The 24,003-nt window shown below is 47.7% G+C and overlaps 1 protein-coding gene and 1 non-coding gene across 2 annotated transcripts; both read left to right on the top strand.

Annotated features, from left to right (window-relative positions):
* The first annotated feature begins 8 nt into the window (after positions 1-8).
* Positions 9-23,970, top strand: LOC122385305. Its single transcript, XM_043373478.1, has 6 exons — positions 9-333; positions 19,536-19,738; positions 20,030-20,178; positions 21,205-21,397; positions 22,344-22,568; positions 22,812-23,970. Exons 1-6 carry the CDS (start codon positions 170-172, stop codon positions 23,108-23,110), a joined length of 1,233 nt encoding a protein of 410 aa, XP_043229413.1. The 5' UTR covers positions 9-169; the 3' UTR covers positions 23,111-23,970.
* Positions 3,953-4,036, top strand: Trnal-cag. The gene has a single exon. It is a non-coding gene; the product is annotated as a tRNA-Leu (tRNA).
* Positions 23,971-24,003: the final 33 nt, after the last annotated feature.

Here is a 24,003-nt window from a genome sequence, read left to right as displayed (position 1 = left end):
TCGGGCAGTCAGCGGTCGGCAGAGCTACGGGAGGGTGCGAGCTGTGGACTGTCGCTGCCGTGGACGTCAGACGGCCGCTGTGGACTGTGGACAGACAGTGGACAGTGGACGGTGGACAGTGGACGGTGCATGGTGGACACGGACAGCAGTGAGAGCCACTGTCAGAGTTATGAAGCTGCCCGTGCCGACCGCGCTGATCCTAGCCGGCCTTCTGTGCGTGGCCGGCCGGCCCCAGGCATCCTTTTTCGTGCCGCCCGATTATATTGGGGCGGTCGAGTCGATACCGTTGGCCACAGAACCGCCCACTGGAAACATGGGCAGACTCTCACAAAGGTAGGTGGCGGGAAAATGGCCGAGCAATCTGTGATGAATGGTGCATGAAGGCTTAGGTGCAAGGAAAAACGATGTTCGAGCGAAGAGTCGGTAGAGAAGGACGCTTAAGACCATGCTGCAAATTGGCGTGTGAAAGAGCAAGCTAAATTTAAAAGGAAGTTTTATACACTTCATTTGTCTTATTGAAATTCACTTGAATCTTCAATTTTTAAAATGGCATTTTCGTTCAATACTTTTCGAGCTTGTTTATTGATCCACTCCAAGTTGCTTCTGATGATTCATGAACTGACTTCTTTGATGTTCGTTAAATGTCTGGAACGGCTTGGTACATATGATACGTGTTTCATAAACAAGCGGACATGTTTGACAAACATCGTATATCGGCATGCATTAGATCACTAATCAGATAGCGGTACTAGTGTTCCGGCAATTAGCCTTATAAAACGGCGAATCCCAACGATGTTGGCTCACGTCTCCCAGTTAATTAGTCTAAATATTTCGTCTAATATCGCCAGCAATGCACATGATTGCGCCATGTTTGGTATATCTCGTTAGTCAATGGTATGACCACCCTGACTTTGGCGCTAATTGGGTGCTCTGAACCGACCGACCGCGAGCCGCCTGTGTCTCCGTCTCACAGAGCCACTGCGCCCGCGCGTGCCGGTTCGGTGTTGGACGGGTCACTCAGTATGACCCGCGCGGACATCAGCCGGTGCTCCCGTGCGCTCCCGTGTCTCCCGACTGGGAGCTCCAGAGCTGCCAGTCAGCAGCGGCGTCAGCTGATGTTGGTAGCCGCCAGACAGTCTGACGCAGCATCCCGGTCGGACCACGTCACACACCAGAGAGGGTGGTTCTCTGGCTGTTTTTGCTTACCACCACTCCCCCTTCGCGTCGGCTGGCTGATGCAGAGCGGTGTCACTCGACGGGCGACGACTCTTCGATCGCGAACTAGACACCCCGGAATTTAGCCAGAGTCCATACAGGGCACGACGGCAATCCGCCGGCAAGGTGCTGTTCACTGTTGTCGCCCTCATGTGGAAAAAAATGATTATTTGGAATTCTTTTATCCAAAAACTTACGGATATGGAAACAAACTTATTGGTGGTTTGCGATGAACCATGGAAATTGTGCAACATGCACTATGGGGGGAGGGGGTAGAATGTTGCGGTACCGTATCGTGCTTCGATATACATATGTAAAGGAATTGAGAAAACTCAAACCTTATATGTAGTGCGCGCCTTCCGTCTCATCGCACAAGCTATAACATTTTTAGCAACACTTCTTTCTACCAATGATTAAAAGAAAAGGCAAAGTTATCGGCATTTGCAACAAATAACATAATGAGTGAATACGCGATACAAACGGAATTTGTTCATTGCATTGTTCGTCGACCACAAACCCGACTACAACTAGTTATGCATTAGGGCTAATTGTTATTCATTGATAGATAAAAAACATCGTTGCTATTTAAACCAATATTAATGTGACGTAGATATAACGTTTCAAAATTATTTTTAGTCAACTGAGCCCATGATCCTTTTAGGTGTTTACTGAGTTTACTGTTCTGACGAGGCTTACAGACTAATTTCGTGGAACTGTGGCTGCTCGTTCAGACACATGACGCAACGCCCGCCTATACAGACTGTTGACGTGTCTGAGTCAGAGCCCAGGTCACCGCTGACCGCCGCTAACCCAAGTCATTGCCCCCAGCTCCGGATTCAAGGTCGGTTGAAAACACTGAATCCCGAAACTGCATAGTCATCTTCATATAATGGAAGGCAGACTTAGGTAACAAAAGTGAAATGGTGAGTTTGTGCTTAGTTATTGAAGTTGAAGTTGTGTAATCATGCGTTTTACGTATTTTATTAGCCTTCAAACTTAAGCATATGAATATTCAACAGAATTACCTACTGGACTGGATATTCCGTGGAGCTACTGATCTTTATTTGCGTTAAAAAGAGCACTCAGCGTTGAACACGACCATCTTACCACCGGGTCTCCTCCGCTCGGTCCGTGTCAGACCGGTGTCAGACCGGTGTCAGGTGTCAGACAGATCGCCTAGCACGTGCAGCACGCTCTGAGGTCATCGCAATGTCATGTGACACATAACTCGCACCAAACATTGAGCATCAAGAGTCAAGACGCGTTATAAGTCCTCGGATATGAGCCTCAGATCGAATGATGCTGCTCGCTGAGGATAGTTAGGTCATACAGTTGATACATTTATAAATTTAGTTTTCACAGATTCTGACGACCTTGATATAACATGCTGATCTTGTATTAGGTTTCAGAATAGGAAATGTTTAAGTTACTGTTATCGTGACTTGATTTATATAAGTACCTACTACATATTCCAGTACATATTCTGCCCTTGTGGGTACTATTTTTATCCTTGCTATATTCCTTATCCTTGATCTTAAATTTTTCGTGAAAACTGAGCAGTAACATTTCGTAACATGTTTTCCATATACATTATGATCTAGGAGTGCTTTACAAATAAATTCATATGGACTATACCTATCGGGCTCATTTTGTTTTATTTTATTTGTTTACCTTTTTGTATTGCGCATACGCCTATGAAGGTACGCTTATGCCCAACGGCGGTGACTGACGTCTGACGATTCAGCACGTTAATAAAAGAAAAAGCGATAAATACGATCCCCATAAGCTTGCTCATCTGGACACGTGACGATTTCGTATTTAATCTAAACATGTGCAGCTGCACGTATCTCACTGTTGGATCTCAGTGTCACATCCTTCATCCGTTCTCCGAGTGGACTTCACGACAAAATTACGGTGTCATTAGCTGGCCCTGGAGACGGCATAGTCGAATCTCGACCAGCGACACGTGCGGCGCTCGTGCCTCTCCGCAGAGAGAGGTTTCGAAGCACTAAGCGGTGGTGGAGGCCAAATGTGGCCATATTGAGTTTGATAGTGCCTTCGCTGAGATGCTTACATGTTACTGAAAATATGAACTAGGAATCAATTCAATACCTTTCTTTGGGGCCGATATAATTATTACACCGTTCCATGCTTCTATCCTCAGGATACGGAAATCCTTCTCCTCCACGCCGCAACCTCCCTCCGGGCTGGACAGGCAACTTTATCTCATGCGGGCTGCTCCCTTGGAGCGGCACCGCTGCTCCCGAGGGAGCCACCCCGTAGCCGGGTGCATTGAGTACCTTGGGGCTGGTCGGCCTGTCCTTCGGGATGGGCTCAGCCCTGGTGACTCACTAGGGTGCCTGCCCAGACCAATGTCTCCCCCTAATTCCTATCATCCTCCCGGCTCTGAAATGGTCTAATTGGACCGAAATGGCCTAACCCAACAAAACAAACAAACAAATATAATTATTAGAAAATCAAAAAGGTAGGTAAGTCTCTCTGCTGAAGTGAAGGTAAGTCTTTCCCTGAAGATACATGAATATGCTATCTTATTGTATCTCATTGGGTCGTGAAATGTCCGCTCGGTCTTCTGATCTCGTCAGATCTGAGTGGACCTCCTGAGAAAACACTGAAGATGGATCTTATGTAGTGTCGGTGAATCATAATTCCAGATCACAATGTATAAATATGCCAGCAAAAATTTCACACACACCCCCCCCCCATTTCGCCACCCATCGTCAGGATGGCCGAGCGGTCCAAGGCGCTGCGTTCAGGTCGCAGTCCGGTTCTCCGGGCGTGGGTTCGAATCCCACTTCTGACATGGTTGTTTTGAAACGATCACCTCACTCTTTGCTCCGGGATAAGAAAGAGCGTTATCGCATCCGCCCCAAGCTTGGAGCACTCCAAAAATCACACCAAAGATGTTAGACTTATGTGTACAGATTTATAATGATATTGGAAAGCTGTGATTGTATCATCGCTTGACCGGCTGGAAGCAGCGGAAACGTACCGCCGTGGGCGGTGGACATCCTCCTTTTGCGCTTCATCCTTTCCTGCTAAAAATTTACTTTATGTTTCTCTTATATGCATTTTGATCTATGCCGCTGATCTTCTACTGTTGTCAGGCTTTGCCGTCGAGCTTCCTCGCCTGTGTTGTTAAAGGGACCCTCCCACCTTAACATTAGTTTTGAGTTGAGATAGCCAAATTGGTGGCCATGGCCTGAAAATACCGGTTTGGGCATTCACAACATCGAAAAATGCTTTAATTCGGAGATATGGAATTTCAAACTTGCAGTTTTCGGATTCTAAGGGGCTAATGCATTGGTATGCCCCCTTAGAATTTGTGACGTCAGCGGAGATCTAACGACTTTTAAATCTTTTACTAAAACGCTTGGCAGCACGTGGTGGTATATGCTGCTTTGCGCGCAACAAATGCCGCACTTTCAAATAAAGTCGCTAGGAACAGCGGATATCCCAAAAAGTAAACAAAAGTAAAAGTCTAATATCTTGAAAACCGGTGAATATTTTTCGATGAAATTTGGTAGATATTCGTTTTTGCTCTTTCTGAACCGAGCGACATCACTTTCATGCCAATTCATTAACTTTTTTGAAGGTGGGAGGGTCCCTTTAAACTGCACCGCTGAGCTTCCTAGTTCCTCGCCTGTGTAGGTAGACTGTGCCGCCGAGCTTCCACGTCTGTGTAGGTAGACTGCACCGCTGAGCTTCCTTGCCTGTGTAGGTAGACTGTGCCGCCGAGCTTCCACGCCTGTGTAGGTAGACTGTACCGCTGAGCTTCCACGCCTGTGTAGGTAGACTGTACCGCTGAGCTTCCGCGCCTGTGTTGGTAGTTAGACTGTATGTACGGCTGAACTTCCACGTCTGTGTAGGTAGACTGTACCGCTGAGCTTCCTCGCTTGTGTATGTTGGCTGTACCGCAGAGCTTCAAGTTTTCCATTGCAGGCAGACTGTGCCAAATGCAAGGGAAGTGCTTTTAAGTGACACTGGGCACTGCGCTTCCATGCCCTTGTGTATTATGCAGTACAGTATATCTGCCTTTAGAGCCTAAAACTGAGCTCTCACTCCTCTCGTCTTGGCTCATATGGAAAACGTCCATACATTTTCGCCTATTGTTTCTAAACTGATTATGGTAATCTAGAGCGAAAACTGCCACTCCCGAAAGCTACTTGACGTCATCAAACATTTGACGTCAGAGGATATCGTAAATATTTGTATTTTAATCCGAATGGAAATAGTCAGTCGCAAAAACGATGGATTGGGTTATCATGGATTCCTTCACGGTTGACAACAAGAGACGGTTGTTTGCTATCAAAATTGACATGTAGTGTGAAAAAATACATAGTTCGTGGTAAGTAACAGACCACGTGATGAAAAAACAGAGCGGTGTTGACAGGACACTCAGGGCCTATTTTAACATGTTAACTGGGGGGGCAAATGCCCCCGCACTCAACAGAATTGCCCCCCTAGTCGTCGAGATTTGCCCACTATAAAAATGGGCATAAAGGAACAGGGTGACAAACATACTACGTAACTACTGTGACTTGTTTTGCAATGGATGTCAAATGAGTCAGTCTGTAAGTAATGACCAGTGGTGTATCTAAGGGTGGGTCATATGGGTCATGACCCCCCACCCTCTTGGGGCCCGGGGACACCACAGGCCTGCCAGGGGCACCACCGGCCTGTCAGGGGCACCACAGGCCTGTTGGGAGCACCATCAACCTAGCAAGAGCACCATAGATCTGCCAGGGGCACCACAGACCTGCCAGGGGCCCCACCGGCCTCGCAGGGGCACCACCTTGGGCCTGTCAGGGGTACCACCACAGGCCCGCCAGGGGCACCATAGGCCTGCCAGAGGCACCATAGGCCTAGCAAGGGCGCCACGGACCTGTCAGGGGCACCAGAGGCCTAGTATGGACACCACATGCCTGGCAGGGACACCACCGGCCTCGCAGGGACTGGGACACCTTGGGCCTGTTAGTGGCACCACGTGCCTGTCGGGGACACTCCAGGCTTGTCAGGAGCACCACAGTCCTGTCAGGGCCCAGGGGCACCACCGGCCTCACGTGGACACCACCGGCCTCGCAAAGGCATAATGGGCCTGTCAGGGGCACCACGGGCCTGTCGTTGGAACTCCAGGCTTGTCAGGGGCACCACAGTTCTTTCAGATGCACCGGCGGCCTAGCACCATGGCACCATGTTTGGCCGAGGTCGCGATTCGGCGTATGTCGCCTCGCATTAGCCGCGCGTTTGCAGTCTTTTCGTGGTTTCAAACGTTCAAACATGGGATATGATGTAGCTCCCATGCATTAGGGTGGGTGTCAAGATTACCGGAAGGTCAGGTCAGATCATTTACCTTTGATGACCTCGGTTCACATTTTCGAGTTTTATATGTTTCTACTTTCTAGGCTAGTTTTTGGAGCTGAATTCGAATTAAGCAACCATTTGACCATTTACGAAGTAGTTTTGGTGCCTTCGTAGCATGTTACGAAGCTGTCAGAGGCGGTTGCCACCTACTACGAATACCCGGCAAAACCCTTACTGGTTGGCCTGACCTGACCTGACCTAGCCTAAATGCATGAAGACATCATCTATGATCATAACTAACATGATATTCGTGATCAGCACCCCGAAAAACCATAGCAGCCACTCTTTATGACGCTCTAACAGGTCCCGATTTTCCCGACTTTTGGGTCAATGACCTGACCTGGAAGGTCAACCGATGACCTAGGACCTTAAAATTGGGTATAATCGGCTTCCTTTTATCACGGGCAACACGGTCGTTTTTCCGCGAAGCTCTAGCTCGAACAGGGGCGAAACGGCAAGGGGGAGGGTCCAACGGACCCCCCCCCCCCCTATACGCTCGCTACTGGAAACACCAATACGGGCGAGGGTTAATGGATTATTAAAGACAATTTTCCAGGTTGCCCCCCCAGTCAAATTCCCTTAAAATAGGCTCTGAGGACACTTATAAAAAAATATCGATATGGTAGTATAAGTTAGCCTCGTGTGCGTCATTCAAACCCAGGAGATCGCATCTACCGTCGATAAACGGGAGATAGCACGCGACACCAGCTATAGCTCCCTGCGGCTGAATTGACGCCGCGTCTGCTGAGGTCAGGTCGTGACCTTAGAAGGCGTGTTGACGTCAGCAAATATCGAGGAGGCGGGTGCCGAGTTCAGCAGAGCGATGGCGCCGGGAGGCGGACGTGGGGCAGGGGAGGACAGGGAGGGAGGGTTGTTGGTTGTTACGAACCGAGGTGTCACGACCTTCGCTAGCGGCCCGGAGATGCTACATATATGGGGTCAGGTCAACGCACGACTGTACGTACATGAACGGAGTCAGACCTCTGGCATCATTGTAGGCGTAAGAGTTGCTTTCAACTACTATGGACGTCAAACCCCTTGAGACCCCACTTTTTTGCGATAATTTTTAAATGAGTCAACTCTCGTTGACAATATTCTGGCAATGTATGTTTCAGAACCTGGCGAAACTTTTATTACTTAGGTATTTTGACGCCAAACGATTATGAACGGTACTTCTCATTCACTCGTAATGCTAAGGTCAATTCAGGCCCGGGCAGAGGCTTGCGCTCGGCCACACTCGAGCCCCGCCACCAGCGCCATCTGCTCTTAATGTCATCTACCAGCGCCCGCTACCGCTACCAGCTACCGTTCACCATCAAGCCTGAATGGAGCGAGAGACGCGAGTGACCGGTCGCCGGGCAAGGAGCGCCGGAGGGGTAGGGCGGAGCTTAGCGCTGACGTCATTACGTGGCTCCGCCCCATGAGCGCGTAGCCTCTACCCAAACAGCAGATTCGTTCCGTGAAATTTAACATTACGAGTAAATGAGAAGTACCTTTCATAATCGTTTGGCGTCAAAATACCTTGATAATAAAAGTTTCGGCAGGTTCTGAAACACACATTGCCAGAATATTGTCAACGAAAGTTGACGCATTTAAAAATTATCGCAAAAAAGTGGGGTCTCAAGGGGTTTGACCTCCATAGTAGGAAAGGATTGCTTGATAATGCGTTAGGTATATAATAAAAAAACAATTATTACAAATGCATTCATAATTAAAAAAGACACACATGTGTGCCTTTTTGAATATTTGTGAATGCATGCGCAATAATTGGTTCATTATCTACATCATCACCCAACCTGTCATGGATACTCAACAGTCAACATGGCTCGATAAGGTGAAAGCAAGCTACTGAGCTGAATACTGTGCAAAGGTAATGGTGACCACTTGGCATACCTACCCATCCCATCTACAAGCTTCAGCTTGAAATTACATGCCTACAGCTTAAAACGAATGCATGACGTTGTAAGTTGTAACCAGGGATGCGGAGCCGGAGCCGGAGTCGGAGCCGGAGCCGCCGGAGCCGGCATATTTTGCCCGGAGCCGGAGCCGGAGCCGGAGCCGTGAAACAATATAGCCCGGAGCCGGAGCCGGAGCCGGAGCCGCCAAAAAAGGGGAGACTCCGGCTCCTTTTTATTTTTTGAAGAGGAAAAAAAATAATTGACCTAGTTCGGTTTGACAGTACAAGGCAAAACATATGGTACTTACGTCATGGGCCATCAAGTGAATGAAAAAATCCGAATATCCCCAGTATCCCACAGTACGCAAACAACTTCCTGTTTGCTCTCCCCCCCCCCACGTCTACTGCATCCCCAGAACATGAGGACCAGTCATCAGGTGACGGCCATTGTTTTCAAACCAGTGCAGTGGACTGCGACTCCCAGCACCGTCTCATCCCACACACCCCCCACCCCTCACCCCCCAATGCAGCCGAGACGGGTGTCAGCTTACGATGGTTCACTGAACTCCGATTCGCGGCGACTGCGTTTCCAATGCCATCGCTTCCTAGCCCTTTGTTCTGCCAGTTCTCTCCGAGGTGCGTTTGCGCGGGGACGCGGTGAGCCGGTCATGGCAAAGAGTAACGCGTATAACCAATCCAATTTTTCTTCCACCCGTATTTAATTGATTGCGTAGGGGATGTACTGAGTCGGAGCCGGAGCCGCCGGAGCCGGAGCCGGAGCCGCCGGAGCCGGACCATTTTACTCGGAGCCGGAGCCGGAGCCGGAGCCGCCATAACATTTCACCCGGAGCCGGAGCCGGAGCCGGAGCCGATTTTTTTCTCAGGAGCCGGAGCCGGAGCCGGAGCCGTCTGAAATTTCCACGGCTCCGCATCCCTGGTTGTAACGGTTATTGATCATTATTAATTTCATTATGCATAAGTCAAGCTAGAGAAGACGCGACAATGGTTAAAAAAAAAAATCAAAGCCCGACACAAGGTCAGTACACCCAGCGCTCACTGCACAATATCTAATTATATATTTTTTCTTCAAAATATTGAGAAAAAATAATAAAATTGTATGTCAGCCATCATAATAAGATCGAAGTAAATAAAGTGTCTACTGAGTGCTAATATCGTAGCGGCGCGAGCTGGCAGTGCCTGAGGCGCCAGCGTTTCCATGTCCGTGAAGTTGGCGACGTCGCCAGCGACTTTTCCAGCGACGAGCACCGATTTTAGCCAAAACCTCGTCCAAGGTCAATTGGACCATGAGGATCACGAAAATCGAACCCATTCACCCCTAAACCTTGACCTTCAAGGTCAAATTCAAGGTCAAAGGACGGGGAACTGAAAAAGTGCCACTAAATATTGTCCGATTTTCAAAATTTTGGCACCAAAATGTAGCGCGTGCAAAGTTCTAGCCGCACATCGAAAACCATTTTCATCAAGGTCAAACTTCAAGGTCAAATTCAAGGTCAAAGGACGGGGAACTGAAAAAGTGCCACTAAATATTGTCCGATTTTCAAAATTTTGGCACCAAAATGTAGCGCGTGCAAAGTTGTAGCCGCACATCGAAAACCATTTTCATCAAGGTCAAACTTCAAGGTCAAATTCAAGGTCAAAGGACGGGGAACTGAAAAAGTGCCACTAAATATTGTCCGATTTTCAAAATTTTGGCACCAAAATGTAGCGCGTGCAAAGTTGTAGCCGCATATCGAAAACCATTTTCATCAAGGTCAAACTTCAAGGTCAAATTCAAGGTCAAAGGACGGGGAACTGAAAAAGTGCCACTAAATATTGTCCGATTTTCAAAATTTTGGCACCAAAATGTAGCGCGTGCAAAGTTGTAGCCGCACATCGAAAACCATTTTCATCAAGGTCAAACTTCAAGGTCAAATTCAAGGTCAATGGACGGGGAACTGAAAAAGTGCCACTAAATATTGTCCGATTTTCAAAATTTTGGCACCAAAATGTAGCGCGTGCAAAGTTCTAGCCGCACATCGAAAACCATTTTCATCAAGGTCAAACTTCAAGGTCAAATTCAAGGTCAAAGGACGGGGAACTGAAAAAGTGCCACTAAATATTGTCCGATTTTCAAAATTTTGGCACCAAAATGTAGCGCGTGCAAAGTTCTAGCCGCACATCGAAAACCATTTTCATCAAGGTCAAACTTCAAGGTCAAATTCAAGGTCAAAGGACGGGGAACTGAAAAAGTGCCACTAAATATTGTCCGATTTTCAAAATTTTGGCACCAAAATGTAGCGCGTGCAAAGTTGTAGCCGCACATCGAAAACCATTTTCATCAAGGTCAAACTTCAAGGTCAAATTCAAGGTCAAAGGACGGGGAACTGAAAAAGTGCCACTAAATATTGTCCGATTTTCAAAATTTTGGCACCAAAATGTAGCGCGTGCAAAGTTGTAGCCGCACATCGAAAACCATTTTCATCAAGGTCAAACTTCAAGGTCAAATTCAAGGTCAAAGGACGGAGAACTGAAAAAGTGCCACTAAATATTGTCCGATTTTCAAAATTTTTGCACCAAAATGTAGCGCGTGCAAAGTTCTAGCCGCACATCGAAAACCATTTTCATCAAGGTCAAACTTCAAGGTCAAATTCAAGGTCAAAGGACGGGGAACTGAAAAAGTGCCACTAAATATTGTCCGATTTTCAAAATTTTGGCACCAAAATGTAGCGCGTGCAAAGTTCTAGCCGCACATCGAAAACCATTTTCATCAAGGTCAAACTTCAAGGTCAAATTCAAGGTCAAAGGACGGGGAACTGAAAAAGTGCCACTAAATATTGTCCGATTTTCAAAATTTTGGCACCAAAATGTAGCGCGTGCAAAGTTGTAGCCGCACATCGAAAACCATTTTCATCAAGGTCAAACTTCAAGTTCAAATTCAAGGTCAAAGGACGGGGAACTGAAAAGGTGCCACTAAATATTGTCCGATTTTCAAAATTTTGGCACCAAAATGTAGCGCGTGCAAAGTTGTAGCCGCATATCGAAAACCATTTTCATCAAGGTCAAACTTCAAGATCAAATTCAAGGTCAAAGGACGGGGAACTGAAAAAGTGCCACTAAATATTGTCCGATTTTCAAAATTTTGGCACCAAAATGTAGCGCGTGCAAAGTTGTAGCCGCACATCGAAAACCATTTTCATCAAGGTCAAACTTCAAGGTCAAATTCAAGGTCAAAGGACGGGGAACTGAAAAAGTGCCACTAAATATTGTCCGATTTTCAAAATTTTGGCACCAAAATGTAGGGCGTGCAAAGTTCTAGCCGCACATCGAAAACCATTTTCATCAAGGTCAAACTTCAAGGTCAAATTCAAGGTCAAAGGACGGGAAACTTTAAAAATGCTACGTCACCAGCGACTTTTCCAGCGACGAGCACCGATTTTAGCCAAAACCTCGTCCAAGGTCAATTGGACCATGAGGATCACGAAAATCGAACCTATTCACCCCTGAACCTTGACCTTCAAGGTCAAATTCAAGGTCAAAGGACGGGGAACCGAAAAAGTGCCACTAAATATTGTCCGATTTTCAAAATTTTGGCACCAAAATATAGCGCGTGCAAAGTTCTAGCCGCACATCGAAAACCATTTTCATGAAGGTCAAACTTCAAGGTGAAATTCAAGGTCAAAGGACGGGGAACTGAAAAAGTGCCACTAAATATTGTCCGATTTTCAAAATTTTGGCACCAAAATGTAGCGCGTGCAAAGTTCTAGCCGCACATCGAAAACCATTTTCATCAAGGTCAAATTTCAAGGTCAAATTCAAGGTCAAAGGACGGGAAACTTTAAAAATGCTACGTCACCAGCGACTTTTCCAGCGACGAGCACCGATTTTAGCCAAAACCTCGTCCAAGGTCAATTGGACCATGAGGATCACGAAAATCGAACCTATTCACCCCTGAACCTTGACCTTCAAGGTCAAATTCAAGGTCAAAGGACGGGGAACCGAAAAAGTGCCACTAAATATTGTCCGATTTTCAAAATTTTGGCACCAAAATATAGCGCGTGCAAAGTTCTAGCCGCACATCGAAAACCATTTTCATCAAGGTCAAACTTCAAGGTGAAATTCAAGGTCAAAGGACGGGGAACTGAAAAAGTGCCACTAAATATTGTCCGATTTTCAAAATTTTGGCACCAAAATGTAGCGCGTGCAAAGTTCTAGCCGCACATCGAAAACCATTTTCATCAAGGTCAAACTTCAAGGTCAAATTCAAGGTCAAAGGACGGGAAACTTTAAAAATGCTACGTCACCAGCGACTTTTCCAGCGACGAGCACCGATTTTAGCCAAAACCGCGTCCAAGGTCAATTGGACCATGAGGATCACGAAAATCGAACCTATTCACCCCTGAACCTTGACCTTCAAGGTCAAATTCAAGGTCAAAGGACGGGGAACCGAAAAAGTGCCACTAAATATTGTCCGATTTTCAAAATTTTGGCACCAAAATATAGCGCGTGCAAAGTTCTAGCCGCACATCGAAAACCATTTTCATCAAGGTCAAACTTCAAGGTGAAATTCAAGGTCAAAAGACGGGGAACTGAAAAAGTGCCACTAAATATTGTCTGATTTTCAAAATTTTGGCACCAAAATGTAGCGCGTGCAAAGTTCTAGCCGCACATCGAAAACCATTTTCATCAAGGTCAAACTTCAAGGTCAAATTCAAGGTCAAAGGACGGGGAACTGAAAAAGTGCCACTAAATATTGTCCGATTTTCACAATTTTGGCACCAAAATGTAGCGCGTGCAAAGTTCTAGCCGCACATCGAAAACCATTTTCATCAAGGTCAAACTTCAAGGTCAAATTCAAGGTCAAAGGACGGGGTACTGAAAAAGTGCCACTAAATATTGTCCGATTTTCAAAATTTTGGCACCAAAATGTAGCGCGTGCAAAGTTCTAGCCGCACATCGAAAACCATATTCATCAAGGTCAAACTTCAAGGTCAAATTCAAGGTCAAAGGACGGGGAACTGAAAAAGTGCCACTTAATGTTGTCCGATTTTCAAAATTTTGGCACCAAAATGTAGCGCGTGCAAAGTTGTAGCCGCACATCGAAAACCATTTTCATCAAGGTCAAACTTCAAGGTCAAATTCAAGGTCAAAGGACGGGGAACTGAAAAGGTGCCACTAAATATTGTCCGATTTTCAAAATTTTGGCACCAAAATGTAGCGCGTGCAAAGTTGTAGCCGCACATCGAAAACCATTTTCATCAAGGTCAAACTTCAAGGTCAAATTCAAGGTCAAAGGACGGGGAACTGAAAAAGTGCCACTAAATATTGTCCGATTTTCAAAATTTTGGCACCAAAATGTAGCGCGTGCAAAGTTCTAGCCGCACATCGAAAACCATTTTCATCAAGGTCAAACTTCAAGGTCAAATTCAAGGTCAAAGGACGGGGAACTGAAAAAGTGCCACTAAATATTGTCCGATTTTCAAAATTTTGGCACCAAAATGTAGCGCGTGCAAAGTTCTAGCCGCACATCAAAAACCATTTTCATCAAAGTCAAACTTCAAGGTCAAACTCAAGGTCAAAGGACGGGGAACTTTAAAAATGCCACTTCACCAGCGACTTTTCCAGCGACGAGCACCGATTTTAGCCAAAACCTCGTCCAATAGTGGCATGGGGAGCGAAAAATAGCAGGCTATGTTTTGCAAGTCTGGCAGCGAATTGGGGCAACTTGATTGGGGCCTAAACGCGTCGTTCAATCTTCGCAAAAATTTCAGAGTATGGGCTTCCGGAGGTGATCTACCTGATGGCATCGGTCGCTACTCGCTCAGAAATCTTTTGCGCGTGGCACGTGCAATTCCATTTTTCCCATAGTAATTCAATGGGGCTTTGAGACACTTTTTGCGCGATCGCGAATGGCGGAAAAAATAGCCGTAGAAGGGGTGGTTTGGTTCCCACCGTCTCGTGGCCCACACGTTCAGGTGCACGCCCGTGTGCGCGGTGTACCCGTCAGAACTCAATAACTTGAGTTGCACGACTTTGAAGTTGAACTTTTTTCGCTCCCCATGTAAAGTCAATGGACGTTTTTGCATAGACATTTTCATTCGCTCATTGTACAAAATTATATGATACGATTTTGTTTAAACTTTCAGGACCTTTCAGGACCGTCCAATAGCAGGCTTTTTCATAAAGCCTGGAATTGTAGAATTGTAGTTGTAGTTTGTAGGTTTGTACTTTCGATTGTACAAATCTGTTTCATAAAGGAAAAAGTACAATCCGAAAGTACAAACTACAATTCCACAAACCTACAACTCACATTCGGCAATTATCAGCCAAAAAACTAGCAATCTGTTTCATAAAAAGAACGGTTCCTCTGATTTTGGGATTTCCTTGACGGAAAATACAATCGAAATCTACAACGCCCTAACCGTGTGTAGAATTTCGGAGATGAAGCATAGGAATCAGCTTAACGTTGCTAATATTTTAATTCAATAATAACCAATGCTCAGATACACGATATGTATTATTACTGAGCGAGAGAGCGCAGCGAGCGAAGCGAGGTCTTTTCAATATAACGAAAAAAACCTCAGTATTGAGCCGCCCGGTCCGGCCCAAACAGTAACACTTTTGACGGGCTAATATCTCAGCAACTGCTGGACCGATTGGCCTTCGGTCTTTTTTGTTGCCAGTTGGAGCTACCCTGGCGCCCTGTACAGTGCACATGCAGGGCTCACTCGCTCGCTCGCTCGCTCGCTCGCTCGCTCGTTTTTCGCCCAAAAGGCACTTAACTGGTTATTTTCATCATTTTCCTGTTTATATATAACTTCATGTGAGCCGCATTTCCAAAAAAAATGCCGGCATTGAACGGCTCGACCCGACCCCCCCTCGATCCGGCTGACCCACGCCAATGGCGTTTTTGAACGGAAGGAACTAAAGCGCTGAAATTCGTAGCATCGTTCGTGCCTATTCATTGTTTATAATTCGACAAAAAGAGGGCATTTTATCAACAATTTATTTTCCTTATTCATACGAACCTTTTATCAGTAGTTAGTCATAATAAGTTCACGAATAATATCTAAAAGTGAAGGATAAATATATGCCTAGCTATTATTGATATCAATATCTGAAAACATTATGCCTAGGTACTATACCACCATCGATCGACTCATGTAACATTTATTTTTAAACGTAGCTCATAATCTTACATTAACATTGCAGTTTTTTGCGGATAAAGTTCTCTGGGAAAAAAGAGCAGCCTACGCTCATGTCCTATTTGTTTCCGGCTCAGTTTCTTCAACCAACACTGATGGAATGACCATGCACCTTCCCTTCAAGATGTAGCCCATTTCCTTCCACGCAGTAGGAAAGCTTGTATTTTTATCAGTTTTCATCCCGTCTCCTGGGTGGCTCCAGCCTCCATCTATTTGCTTCTCGCTTCGTCACAATGCTCTTGCATTTTGATTTTGGCATTTGATTCGCTGGCTTTCTTGTTGCTTCTTGCTTCACAAGGCTGCATTACTTATCAAATATTCAAGGCTCAAAGCAATTTGAGGTCACATAACTCGTCGCTAGGTAATATGACGGTCAACAATATCCATAATAACCACTCTATAACTCGGATAGGCTTAACCTAATACTTTTTCAGCCATTTTTGCATTATTGTCTGAACAATTCATGAAGCAGTCTTTCAAGAAACTAATGACTTGTTGGACTTACCCAGATACCAAATCTCGAAACAAGCACATCTTGAAATGATTGCAATGTTGAAAATGTTAACACTTTCAGCATAAAAGTTCTAGCTATGCATGTGCAAAGCGATAGCTGATCCCTAAAAGCAATTCAAGTTATTTATCAATAATTATTTCTTTTAAAAATTGCAAAAAACTGTCAGCACACCATACGCAATTTGCAACACAACATCGAAAACTGTTGCAGAAGTTTTTGTTTACTCCGTTGCCATGGAGACGAAGCCCCGCAAAACTACGCTCCCGGATCAAAAGTACAATTCTATTGACGCCGCATGTCCAGGCTTTATGAAAAGTAGTAGTTTGTTAAATTGTACTTTGAAAACTACAAATGTACAAACTACAATCGGATTGTAGAATCTTTATGAAAAAGGACACGGTTTTAAAGGGATCCGCCATAAGCACAAATACTCTCTTATAATCTGTAATATTTGTATTTTTTATGTGACGATATTTGTAGCAATGAATGACCTACTTAAAAACAATAATATACCTAATATATAATGCATATGCATTATGCAATCAATTGCACATAACAAACGGATTTTCTCTTATTGACCATTGACCGTAAATATCGACTGTCTGTCCGTTGGTAATGCGCATGTCGCATATATCTTACTTTTTCATAATATGAGCGTTTATAAGTCATTTTATGAACAATAAATACCTACTGAATGCTAAAATGTGCTCGTTCAAACTGATCAGCGCTCAGTCTTCCTGATAAAATGCGTTATGTAAATAAAGTCGAGGCAAATTACCCGAGTGGTTTTATACAAAAGGCCAGGCACCCTTTTCAGTTTTCACCGTTCGTAAGTCGTTATAGCATTATATAATAAAGCATCTGAATATATGGTGTTTGGAGGTGGTTACCAGAAGGGCATCATTTTCAGGGCGTGCTGAACGCCCGTGCAGCCGACACCCCACGGGGCCGGTCCGTTCGAGGATCCCCGCGGCCCCTTCTGGGAAGCCGCTCAGTGTCAGACAGTTTATAGTACACACAGCCGGGAGGGGCCGCGCCGCGCCGCAGACGCCATCCGTCACCGAGCGTGGCGGCGGCTGGAGGCGTCACCACTCGTCACCGAGCGTGGCGGCGGCTGGAGGCGTCACCACCCGTCACCGAGCGTGGCGGCGGCTGGAGGCGTCACCACTCGTCAGCGAGCGTGGCGGCGCGCTCATCCGTCCCCCGTCAGCCGACAGATGGGCGGCACGCCGCACCGCTGCGGTCGGGTCTGCCGCTCCACCGACGCCCCAGTAGATACCACAGTGAGCGATAATTTGCTGTATTTACAGCGAATACACAGCAGTTGTCCGAACTGTGTACTCGCCGGTCTCCGCGGAACTGAGACGGGAATTTGTGGGTGAGTGGGCGGTCCTTCTCGGGATGCGGCGAGAAATATGAGCCGCTTCAGATTATCCTTCCCTTCCTGACTGCGAGAACGCATCGCACATCCAATAGATCTCCGTGCACGAGTTATAGGAACGAGAGTGTGCGACCGCGGCCTTGCTAATATCGGTTGACAATCTTGCGATAAATTGTGCTACGTAGAATCAAGACAATCATTTTCCTATGAAAAGGCTAAGCATACGGTTCTTTGTCCTCTTTCAACTGCTCTGCTGGTTTAGAAAGCTCATCCTGCATTCTCAGGTCACATGGGGTCAGGTCGTTCACGTGACCTCATCATTAAAATTAATGGGGAAAAATGAAAACTGCTAGTTTAGCATCGGGAACGATCTCAAACTATATCTCAAGCACGCGAAATCGTGATTTCTTGCACTCCTTGCAAGGTCCGATGCTTCATTTGTGCATTGTTGACCTTGCGTGACAAGGTCCGATGCTTCATTTGTGCATTGTTGACCTTGCGTGACGTCATTTATGACGTCACTTGGGCATAAGAGCTTGTCGTCAAGATCTCTCGACCAAATTAAGCTACCGAGTCGGCAAAGCCACCAATGGACTCAGGAAGACCTGCAAAATCGAATGCTATGCGACATGACCTTCTTTGACCAGCTTCGTGACCTGGGGGCGCTGACCTGACCTTGACCTGAGTTCAACATCTCAGGTTGGCCTCAACCGAAGAAAAAGTATACCGTTCGGTGCGTTGAGTGAGGCGAACACGATGATGCCAAAATAGCAGCTCTACGACCGTTTTTTGCGAAATTATTTATGAAAAACTGAACCCGTGTGTTGGGTCACCTGACCTGAGCTTAAAGGTCACCGGTTGACCTGAAACCTTAAAATCGGATACCATTTGCTACGTCTCATAACGGCGCACATGCTCGTATTTTCCGCGACGCTTTAGCTCCATCAGGGGCGATACGGCGAAGGGGATCGTACCATCCCCCCTCCCCCCCTCCTTCCCCTCGGCCGGCGCGTAGGGGAGAGAGGTCATATTGCGCCACCTTAAGGATATCGGCCTATTGCGGCTAAAGTTGACCAGCTGTCATGCTTGATGATATCTCAAATTGTACCTCAGTTATTTTGGCATCAAATTACAACTCCTAATTTGTATCACACCCATAAAAATTAACAAGGGAAAAGTTTTCCGACACACCTGCAAAGGGCGCATTTACGGACTACCCCATCAAAAAGCGCCCATACCTCTCATGTAAAAGCGCCCTATTAAAAACAACGGTTTGCCACCTAAATAAGAAGCCTATTTGAACGTGTCAGCCCATTAACCATTTATGATGTGAAGGCTAAGGTAATGGTAAGGTGAGCGCTCTAATAATCAAAGTGTTCAATGAAATGTGTCCCAACCACCAGATGCTGTTTCTCTGGGTTGAAGAATAGGGCGCAAATAGGGTGGACGCAATTACGAATGGAACACATTTTTCACGAGCTTCAAATATGGCGAGGACAGCGAAGCCACGGTGGTGATAAACTTTCAAAACTACCATTAAACGAGCAATTAACAATGATTATTAGTTGAATCACTATCTCTAAGATAAACCATGACACTAGCAAAGGTCGAAATAGACTGTTTCGCGTAAGAAAATAGAGGAAATCACAAAAAATGGTCTGCGAGAAAGCTGAGACACCTCACCTGCCCCCGTGGACCGGAATAAGAGCGAGTTATTGGTGGTGAAGTAAATGCACACATTCGAGCATTCATTCGAATCGAATTTTGGACAGGAGGAAGGTGTGGCGCATTTAAGAACATGGCGCAATATGACCTCTCTCCCCTATCGTCTAGAACGATAACATGATGTTCGTTATAACTATTATGCCATAAATTGGCAAGAACCAATTTATGATTTATAACCGATGAGTGACGACCACACTGACCAAATATCTGCCCTCCCAGGCGGCAGGCGGAGGAGCAAAGAATGCTCAAGGAGATACTAAACCACATTTTAATATCTCTGGATATGCCGTGCCGACCGCAAGCGCCGCGACTCTCCAGCGACGAGCGGCGTAAGCTGGCGCGGCTGGTCAGCAGCATGCAGAGTCGGCGCTACCACGACCGGAGCGACCTACTCAAACGGGCGCAGAGCTTCTATCCGACCTGTGAGTAGGAGATCGTGTGGGCTGCTATGGAGGGGAGGGGACGGGAGAGGTCGTGGCGTAGGGCCGGGGAGAGGCATCAGTCACGTTCACACCTGAGACTGTAGGAACAGGTGACAGGGTGACGGAAATTATAGAAAGATCGGGTGACATTGGGGTTACATAATTTGTTCCGGTCAGCTGTAGAGCCCTTTAAACATCGATAATGAGTTTCCGGTTGCACTACATTCGTATATCATGACCAGTGACCACGCGATTACCTGTGACCTGACGTGAACCCGATTGTGTCTCCAGGTGACCACCAGCCCGAGTCGAGTCAGGACTCTGACCGTTCATCGCCCTCTATGGACGTCTATTTCAACCTGACGTCATTTCTGCCCTCGGTGCCCGATGACGTCACCATAGAGCAGGCCACTCTCCGGGTCTACAAACTGGCCGCACCGGTAAGATGATCAGACCTGAATTTATAAACTTGACCTATGCCTTTTCTTTAGGGATAAAGTGACAAGATTTCACGGTAAAGGTGAGCGTATGTAAAAGGCCAGAAGTTAGCTGCATGATCTCACGGACGAAACACATTAATTCGTCCGTAATAGGCAAATACTTCGGTGTGGACTTGGAAAACATATAGTCCTAACAGTCCTCCTCAAATGTACCTAAATAGTTCTCATGTTAGCTACGCACACGGAAGCTATAGCAACATAGCATCATCAACTAACATACAGCATCCCAGTTCTTGGAACTTACACCATGCATATAGCCGCCACACCCACAGGTAAGCGGGTGTACGAACACGCCCAACTCATGGCCATTAAAAATCATTGTAATTTAAGTGTAAAGCGGAAGTGTATTGTGATCGTAACTCCGCTCGTGGGTCTACGTGAGTATACATCTCGAGTATCCCGTCACAGGATAGCTGGTGATCACCTCCTCACGCGCTACACCGGCCGTTGTAAGGACCAAAGTATCGGTATTACACACACATTCCTACACCGTGTCACTGAGGCCGGGGCTCGTGTTCGACGCTCGCCGAGCTGCCTCTGTGAGACGACTCGACCCTGGCCACGCAGTCGAACCGACCGGAACAGACTGCGCACTGCGCAGCCAGACACCGGCTTCACGCGATAATAAACACTATATCAACGACTGCTTGGCGGACGAATAGTGCAGGTCTATAGCGGTGCAGTGTCCGATCGCTACTCCAGGCCGAGAAGGCACCGCGATTCTAAACTTCCTGGACCGTACACACATACACACACATGTGGTCTTTTAATGTTGGTTGACGTTTAAACGTCGATGACTGTGACGGTGATGTTTTAGTAGCTTAATTAACCTCGGCGATGTTCCTGTTTATGTAACTATGACTAAGGACTATTTTTAACGAAAGTATCACGGTGACTGTAAATAACGGGAAAGTATTTAACCGTTAACGGTAAATAACGGGAAAGTATTTCGTTTGCATGCCTCAGGTTGGAGAAGAGCAGACGGTGCGAGTCTCCCTCCACGCATATGCCTCCAACGACTCAGACCAGACGCACGATTCATCCTGGGCTAACGGAGGCGACGTCTCTCCTTGGGATCAAGGAGGTGACGTCACACCATGGTCTGCTGGCGTCACTCCCTGGTCTGATGACGTCACGAATGACGTCAATCCGTGGTCAAGTGAGTTGCATAACTTAAGTCTCATGTAGCTTGATGTTTAAATAGGATTAAGAGAGAGGGAGAGAGAGAGAGGGAGAGAGAGAGAGGGAGAGAGAGAGAGAGAGAGAGAGAGAGAGAGAGAGAGAGAGAATGAGAGAGAGAGAGAGAGAGAAGAGGCAGAGGCAGAGGCAGAGGCAGAGGGCAGAGGGCAGAGACCGAGACCGAGGCAGAAGAGAGAGAGAGAGGGGGGAGAGAGAGAGGGAGAGAGAGGGAGGGAGAGAGAGAAAGAGAGAGAGAGAGAGAGAGGGAGAGAGAGAGAGAGAGAGAGAGAGAGAGAGAGAGAGAGGGAGGGACCTAATACATCACAATAGTCATTATGTACCACACCACGGGAGCTCATGAATCACCGTCGAGTAGCCATCACAATGACGGTGTGCTGATCTCATCCTGAAGCCATCCAGGTCCTGACGGGTTCCAGAGCCCGCCCACCTCTCGTTCTCTAAGACCCCTCCGGCCTCCCGCTCTCCAGGATCTCTCACCCTCTCTCCTCTTGCCCCTAGTGAGAGCCAAGGCTAATAAATAGTTTGACGGGATTCGTGTCCCCCTGTTTTCAGGAGGTAGTCTGACTGTGTTCCTCCACCCTTGGAGGTCCCCCCAGCCCCTCGGAAGGCCAGCACAGCTAGTGAACAGCATGACTGACTGAGTCTCTACTCTCCTCCCTCCCTTCGCCCTCTAGGTACCCCTGCCGCCCCTCCCGGCCCCTCGGACAGCAGTCTGATGGACAGACTGAATATGTTCCCCTCGTCTCCCTCTAGGAACCCCAGCCGGCCCTCCCGGCCCCTCGGCCGGCCCGCGACTGCTGGACTGACTGTGTTCTTCCCTCCTCCCTCTAGGAACCCCAGCTGACCCTCCCGGCCCCTCGGAAGGTCTGATGGACAGACTGAATATGTTTCCCTCCTGCCTCTAGGAACCCCAGCCGGCCCTCCCGGCCCCTCGGCCGGCCCGCGGCTGGTAGACAGTCTGACGGTGGCCCCCTCTCGGCACGGCTGGCTGACGTTCGACGTTCGGTCGGCGGTGCGTGCCTGGCAGCTGGGAGCCGACAGCTGGGGCTTCCTGCTGACTGTACAGGACACGGCCGGCCGGCAGCTGCCGCCCCGCGCCTTCCTACAGGGCATGGATTGTGACGTGGCTGGTGAGTGCCCCCTCTTCTCCCCGGAAAGGACAGCTAGGGCTGAGAGCAGTGAGTTCTGGCCGACCCCATATACGGAGTTACTGTACCCGATAGTTACTGTATCTGATCCCGTTAACGTTTCTGTCCACCTGCCTCTGGTCTGTGACGCCCCTGCAATGACTGCGGGGACACTGTCTATCTGTCTACCGGAACAGTGTCGTGTGCCGGCGTCCCTGATGCAGCCTCTCCCTCTGTGTCCTGCAGTGACCAGCAGCCCGGTGCCGGGTGTGCTGGTCAAGGTCGCCCAGGACGCCCACCTGGACATACAGGCCGAGCCTCGGTACCCTGTGCTGGACCTACTGACCGCCGAGCCGGCCGCCGAGACACCACTGCCCGTCGGCAGCGCCTCGACACTCGACGAGCCGTGCCCTCCTGCTGGCGGGCAGGGGAGCAGGAGGCAGGGCAGACTCCCGCACCGGCCATCGGCCGCCGGTCGTCGTCACCGCCACAGCCGCCAGCGGCGTACCGCCGACAGGTCGTGGCGCCGCCACAGGCAGCCCTGAGCGATCGCAGCACCACCTGTGGGAGCGCCGAGTGACGACAGCGCCACCTGTGACGGTACCGAGCCGCGCAGAGGGCGACACTATGCGCCCGCACCGCCAGCGGAGCGTCGGCTGGACGGTCAATGTGGGTACTTTCCGATCCAGCTAGGGCGAGCCATGAGGGCGAGGTCTAAATCAGCTCTGTTTTCGTTCTTCAGTACAAATGGATATGCAACGTACCGCTCTGCCTGGCGCTGCTTTGACAGCGAGGCTGATAAGAGGTACCACTGGACGGCTTCGAGGTACGTACTGAAGCTCGGCACATCTTTTCTTACAGACCCTATGGCAGTGCTTGACGATAATACCCGCTAGGAATGTGTTATGGACTATATCTGCCTATTGATTGCCTGTTGTGTCCCTCGTCCTCTGTTTGGTGCAACATCGCTCATAGATCTGATGCCCGCAAGTGCTACTTTGTGTACATAAAGTGTGCTATAGGTGTACGTACGGTAAAAGGTTTTGGTGTCAATTATCTATACCATGTTTTGAGAATTTACCGCAGCGTTATTTTCCCTTGCATATCGTGGTATTGCCCTCCCAAAAAGAAGCCTTCATCATGTGAGAATAGCATGACGAGTGAATGGTGTCTTGTCTCGGGCATTTTTCTATAGCGTAGTGTAACGTGCAATGTTTAGAGCGTGTGCTGATGTGCAATACGCTCGATCCCTGCCTTTGACCTAGAATATAGCAATACATTCTAACACAACCATTCATTGTGAATGCTCGCCGCAAAGCTTCGGTGAGCCGAGCCCGGTGGCTAAGCGAACCGTTTAGGCGCAACACTCACGCCGAATAAATGAATAAACGGTGACGTTTTTGTTTTCCTTATCTGCACATCGTTTCCTGCCGACGCC

This window comes from Amphibalanus amphitrite, unplaced genomic scaffold (genome assembly GCF_019059575.1).
Source record: "Amphibalanus amphitrite isolate SeventyFive unplaced genomic scaffold, NRLGWU_Aamphi_draft 000214F_arrow, whole genome shotgun sequence".
In the NCBI taxonomy this organism is placed as follows: Eukaryota; Metazoa; Arthropoda; class Thecostraca; order Balanomorpha; family Balanidae; genus Amphibalanus; species Amphibalanus amphitrite.
The sequence above is the reverse complement of the archived record's forward strand: the minus strand, read 5'-3'. Positions and strand labels throughout refer to the sequence as shown.

Coding starts and splice junctions, on each gene's coding strand:
- LOC122385305 (XM_043373478.1), top strand. CDS start 170: ATGAAGCTGCCCGTGCCGACCGCGCTGATCCTAGCCGGCCTTCTGTGC. Junction 334..19,535: donor ATGGGCAGACTCTCACAAAG/GTAGGTGGCGGG, acceptor CTGCCCTCCCAG/GCGGCAGGCGGAGGAGCAAA. Junction 22,569..22,811: donor CATGGATTGTGACGTGGCTG/GTGAGTGCCCCC, acceptor TGTGTCCTGCAG/TGACCAGCAGCCCGGTGCCG.